The 6,000-nt window shown below is 41.3% G+C and overlaps 1 protein-coding gene across 1 annotated transcript in view; it reads left to right on the forward strand.

Annotated features, from left to right (window-relative positions):
• Positions 1-4,043, forward strand: part of TRIP11 (thyroid hormone receptor interactor 11) — a 55,492-nt gene extending 51,449 nt beyond the window's left edge. The window contains exons 18-20 of the mRNA XM_058655193.1: positions 356-472; positions 1,503-1,635; positions 3,818-4,043. Of these exons, the coding sequence (XP_058511176.1) occupies positions 356-472; positions 1,503-1,635; positions 3,818-4,035 (468 nt within the window). The 3' untranslated portion in view covers positions 4,036-4,043. The remainder of the gene's footprint in view (positions 1-355; positions 473-1,502; positions 1,636-3,817) is intronic.
• The last annotated feature ends 1,957 nt before the right edge of the window (positions 4,044-6,000 follow it).

The following is a 6,000-nucleotide window of genomic DNA, read 5'->3' on the forward strand; positions in this document are numbered from 1 at the left end:
TTCTTTCACTGTGGATGGTTTTTATCAAATATGATTTTCCTGTTCATGTGGAAATGGAGTCATTTCATACTGTGTTGGAGAAGTGGAGTTTTCTGGTTTTGAGTTTCTATGATGTTAGCTTTAACTGTTCTGTAGCTTAAAAGCCACTTGTGGTGTGAAGATGCTGAGATTTTGAGATGTGACAATCCCACACCTGTACTGTGATGCTTGGGGAGGGGAAGGTATTTGCAGCGTTTATTGGTAGGAGACAGTTGGTAGGAATGGGGTGGGCACAGCGTGGTTTGCTACTATCTGAAATCTTGTAGGAGCGGTTCTTGCACTGATCATAGTTTTCTGTTTTAAAATAATCTTCCAGTTGTTTAAAGAAGACCAAGGCGGCGTTACAAGATGGATGAGCGGGTGGCTCGGAGGAGGATCCAAAAGTGTCCCCAACACACCTCTGAGACCAAACCAGCAGTCTGTGTTAAACAATGTAAGACATGCTTCTGGTTTTTCAGACTAGTTTATAGAACCCTTTTATTTTGGAGTTTTGGAAACTGACCCAAAGAAATGATTAGCTGACATACGACAAGATGGGTATCAATCATTTAGTTGCATGTAGGTTATCTCTGAATGTTTGTATATAGTACTTCCATTTTTCAGAGTGTTAACCAGGTCTTTGTTTTTGATCATGCTAACTACTGGCAGTCTTGCTAATAAATTGGGACATTTTTATAGAGACTTTCTTTCGTTCATGTGTGTATTCCAAGTCACTTAGCCAATTGGTGACCCTTAACTGAGTGCCGACTATGTACCAGAATGTTCTCGGTGTTGGGCACACAGCTGCAGACCACACAGACAAGGTGGCTGCCATTACCAGTCGGCAGAAGAAAGCATTTGGTGAACATGAAAACACAGTGCCGGTGCTCTGGAGGCTTTAGATAAATAGTCACTGCATTGAGTAGATTAAGTTGTTTGCTTTGATGTTAGTAAGGAGGATGCTGAAAATAGATGGGTTACCCAGAGCTAGTTGAAAGATAAGACTTGGATGATATAAAACTTAAGATAGAATCTCTAGTATGTTATTTTAATCTAATAATGGTATTGGTGATCTTGGTGTATTTATTGGTTTGATCTTACTTTAGGATATTATCTGTGATGTTTGTTGTCTATTGATATTATTTTTCATGTTTTTGCAAATAATTATTTAAAATGGTTAAGACTTTATGTCATAAGTACTAGTGAAGGCAAGAACTCTGAGTTTACCTTTTCAGTAGGCGAATTCTGACTGGAAGCTGTTGGGAGTGCCTTGACCTGTTGATTGGGATCTTGTTAAAGGCAGTTTCAACTAAAGTGCCAACGTTTTCTGTTACTCATAAAGCTGATTTATAAAAGAAGCAAACAAAAAAGATGCAATCATGAGTAGTTTTTAGTTTGTAATGAAACAAGTTAGTGTATTTTCCTAGTTGTGTAGAATACAGTTTTCATATCCTAACTAATACAGCCAAAATATTTTTCTTTAGTCTTTTTCAGAACTTTTTGTCAAATTTTTAGAAACTGAATCACACCCATATGTTCCACCACCAAAACTTTCTGTTGATGAGATGAAACCTCTAGGTTCCCTGGGAACAAGACTGGGCACAGAAACTCTTAAAGGTAAACTAAATTACTTTTCTACAATGTAAAAAATGGAAATGTATAGTTCACAATTATTCTTTACATTGATGTTAATTTCTCCTAAAATCCTAAGAAGATACCAGATTTGGCTTCCATGTATTTTTGTAGTAATTAGCTTAGATTAATTTAAGTTCTGTGAAGTATTTTCCCTTTTCATGAAGAATAGCACTTCTCCTTTTACATAAGCCACTTTGAATTTCTGTTGAGGAAGAGGTGGTGAACCGGTTAAACCTGTGCTTGGTCACTTGCATGCCTTCCTCCTGATCAACAGCTCAAACTCGTAGTTTGAGACAATTTATTTCCCCCTCAGAAAATCCTGAGTGTCCCCCTCAGTAACTAAGCCTTGACCTGCAAGTAGGCTGCGTAGACGCATAGCTCAGTCTGTCGGCTGCGGCCTCCGAGGACGCCGTGTGGAAGCCTGCCCAGCTGAAAGGTCTGTGTGCGTGTTGTTGGACCGCACCGGGCCGGGAGGGTCTTGGTCATATTCATATCCCTAAAAACCATGCAGTGACATTTCTGGAGTTGAAATTAAATGATAATACATCAGACTGAAAACAGATCCTTTACTAGAAAGTCTTTTCTGAAATTCTCGTGGTTTTTTTTAAAAGATTTATTTATTTGTTTAAAAAATGGAATTACAGAAAAAGAAAAGAGCGTACGCTTGCATTCCTCTGGGGCTAGGTCAGGCTGGAGCCAGGAGCCAGGCGCTCCTGCTGGGTCTCCTACAGGGATGTCAGCGGTCCACGCACTTAGGTCATCCTCTCTTGTTTTCCCAGGCACTTAGCAGGGATCTGGGTTGGAAGTGGAGCAGCTAGGAATTGAACCAGTGCTCATATAAGATGCCAGCCTCACAAGAGAGGGCTTAACCTGCTCCACTACAGTGCTGGCCCCTAAAGCCACATATTCAATAAGATGTTTGTTAGTGGAACTTTATATGTTATATACTTTATATTACTATCACATGTCAAATACTTAAATTTGGATAAAATAGTAAAGAATTACTATTCTGGTAATTTCAAAATTCCTTAAATACTTCTAAACATTGACAGAGGATACAATGATAAAATTTATCTGTCATTGGGATAAAAAAAATTGGGCTGCTAAATTGAGTGAAAATTCCTGGCTTTTTCTATATGTGTTACTATCCTGAAAGCAGTTGTTTGCTATTGCACTAGATTCTGTGGCATCTCGAAGCAGATTGTCAAGTTCATTAGGGCAAGGTCTGTCTGCCTTCGCTTGCTTCACTCCCTTCCTCCCTGGCTCCTTTCTTTTGTCCACTGCTGCCTGGTTTGATTGATAGTCATCAGCAGCACTAGCCAGAGGTAGTCTGGGCTGAGGCCAGTTTTGCAAGAGGAAAAACTAGTTTAGTGTCTCAGCCTGGAGTGGGAAGTCACACCCAAAGCTTTTCCAGACTTGGAAAGTTGCACAGCAAGCTGCAGCTTGGGAGCCCCCGAGCTGAAGGGGCAGGTATGATGACTTGGCCTCGGTGCTGCTTTTGCTGTTGGAGGCCTCTGCTGTTTGAATTTCCCATTGCCCAAGTGGACATCTTCAAAGAGAGGCTTGTCTCTTGGCATTGAAGTTCTTGGTGGTCTGGGGAGATAGAGCAGAATTGTGCCCTGGCAGTCATTAGATCATAAGCAAAACCTTCTTCCAGTAAAAACTGGTTGTTGCAGGTTAACTTCACAGAGAACTCAGGTAGCCAAGAACTCAAATAGGATGCCAGATAGATAACAGTACTATAAGCGAACATTCCCTATATGTATTTTGTTGTTGTTGTTGTTGTTAAGCTAATATTAGTACTAATTGTTATTACCACTGTAATACAGTTGACTGGTTTAGGCGTGGTTCAACCCTGGCCATTGCAGCCATCTTGGGAATGAAACAGTGGATGGAAGATCTCTCTGTCTCTCTCTCTCTCTCTCTCTCTCTCTTTTTCTGTAAAGCTTTCAAATAAACAGGTGAATGTTAAAAAAGAAAAAAAAAATGTTAAATCCCAATGAAGGTGGAGTAAGCTATAATACATGATAGTTTACATGTATGTGTTCATGTGTGCTTCTCTGTGTGCAAACTAATCAACATTACAATAACTTATATAAAGAAAGTTGTTTCGCTTCAGTGTCTTCGTAAAGAGAGGTCAAATTATCCCTCTTTTATTGTTTAGATTCAGCCAATTCCAGGTCTGGTAGAAGTGACGTGAAACCGTTCTTGGCTACCCGCTCGGATGCTGTGCCCCTTACTAGCCCTGCTGGACTTGGTCTGGGCAGACCCGGGCACCTTCTCCTTAAGCCCCTTACGGACGTGTTACCTACATTTACGCCGCTGCCAGTGTCGCCAGACAACAGCGCTGGAGCTGTGTTAAAAAATCTGCTAAAGCAGTAGAGAGCTCTGCAGACTGAGAGCCTGCGTAGCCCTTCTGTTTCTGTTTGTTCTTTTTTGGTTTTGTTTTTTTCTTTTTTGTTCATTCTTTTTTGGTTCTTTGTTTTTCAGGGTTTTTTTCTTTTTGTTTTAGTTTTTTGGTTTTTAGTTTTTTCTTTTTTTTCAAGTATTTTTTCTTATTCTTTTTGTTTCAGTTTTTTTCTTTTTTGTTTTGTTTTTCCTTTGTTCTTTTTCGTTTTTTAGCTTTTTCTTTTTTGTTTTAGCTTTTTTTTATTGTTTTTGTTTTAGTTTTATGTTTGTTTTTTAGGGTTTTTTTCTTATTTTTTGTTTTAGTTTTTTCTCGTTTCATTTGTTTTTTTAGTTTTGCTTTTTTTAGTTTTTTTTTTCTTTGTTGCTTGTTCTTTTTGTTTGGGGGGTTGTTTTTTTCTTTCTTTTTGGTTTTTTTGGTTCTTTTTCTTTTTTGCTCTTTGTTTTTTTGTTTGTTTGTTTACAACATAGCACTTTGAAGAAGGTTTGTTAACACTATGCGATGTCTGTTTTCACCAAGTGCCCTTTAAGAGGTTTATTATTTAGAACTGTCCAACTCCAGGTACAATAAAAACATCCAAATGCTTTTGTTAAATTACAGGAGTCTGAAGAACAACTGTTCTTTTACTTCTCTAATTTGACCTAATTTAAGCTAGATGTATTTTATCATGTTTTATGTTAATTTACAAACATTTTAAAAAGACAAAATGCTGGTAGCTGTGTATCAGCTTTTTATTTCCTTTCTCTCAAGCTTGTTGAAGCAAGAGAAGTGTGATGTACCTGTTGCAGGTCAGAGAGACATTAATACCAGCAGTGGCTTCTGTGCACAGTGTGGGCACAGAGCGGAGGCACTGTGTGTAACAGGCTTGCAGCTCGGCTGTCTGGGGAGGTTCCGGTGCCCGAGAGGGAGCGTACACTTGGTTCTGTGCATTTAAAAAGACCAGTACCTGGCTCCAGCTGTGAATGCGCCCATTGCAGCCTCCCTGTGCTGGCTGTTGGTGATCAGCACAAGCCCTCAGCTTGGTCCCCCTGACCCCCTGACAGCCACTAAGTGTTCTCAGCAGGTTTCACCCAGCGAGCTCCCCTGGTGCGGCTGCACCACTTCTTGTGAATGTCCAAAGCCACATGTCTCCTCACACAGCCAGGCAGAGCTTTCAGCCACACCTGTGCACCTGCAGTGAGCAGTGGCACTGGATGCCGATGGAGCTGCCTCCTGCCTCTGCGTGAGATGCTGCTACCAAGGCAGGGGGAGGAGCCAGGAGGGTCCCTCCCAGTCAGGAGCTTCCTGAGGATGACCCATCACCGCGCCAGGTGTTCAGAACTTAAAGAGTAAGAATATACTTAAATTTTACATGAGCCAGATATAAAAAAATCCTGACTTGAAACTTAATTGTATCAAGATATTCATATTTGTGTTGGTTGTTGAGGTTGTGCATTTAAAAAGACACTTCTTGCGTATGTTGTGAATTTCAGTATGCCTTTAAAATAGCAACATTTTGTAAGCAAGGAAAGGTGAAAATAAGACTAACTGTGTAAACAGCCCGGCTGTGAGCGACTCAGTGTGGCTGGCTGCACGCTTTGCCGTGGCTAACAGGATATTCCTCATGTACTGACATTGGCTAAAACCTCTGTCAGCCCCACAGCATAGCCTTGTGGGGAAGCTGGCGTTCAGATCCTGAGTCAGAACTGTTGAGCTTCCGCTTGGCTCACATGGGGTGGTATGCTTTGAAACCCACCGGGTGGAAGGCACCGTGGATCAGCGCGGCAGGTGACACACCGAGCCTCCTGGATGTCCCGGCCCCGCAGCATGGTGCACTGCGGGGGACGGCGCTGCCTCATCATGACCACATCCCAGCACGTCACATTGCAAGAGAACTTGGGGCCGCAGACCACCAGCCTCGGGCAGGAGCCAAGTTTAGACTGAATCATGTGGCTTTCACA

The sequence above is a fragment of the Ochotona princeps genome, chromosome 26 (assembly GCF_030435755.1).
Source record: "Ochotona princeps isolate mOchPri1 chromosome 26, mOchPri1.hap1, whole genome shotgun sequence".
NCBI lineage: Eukaryota > Metazoa > Chordata > Mammalia > Lagomorpha > Ochotonidae > Ochotona > Ochotona princeps.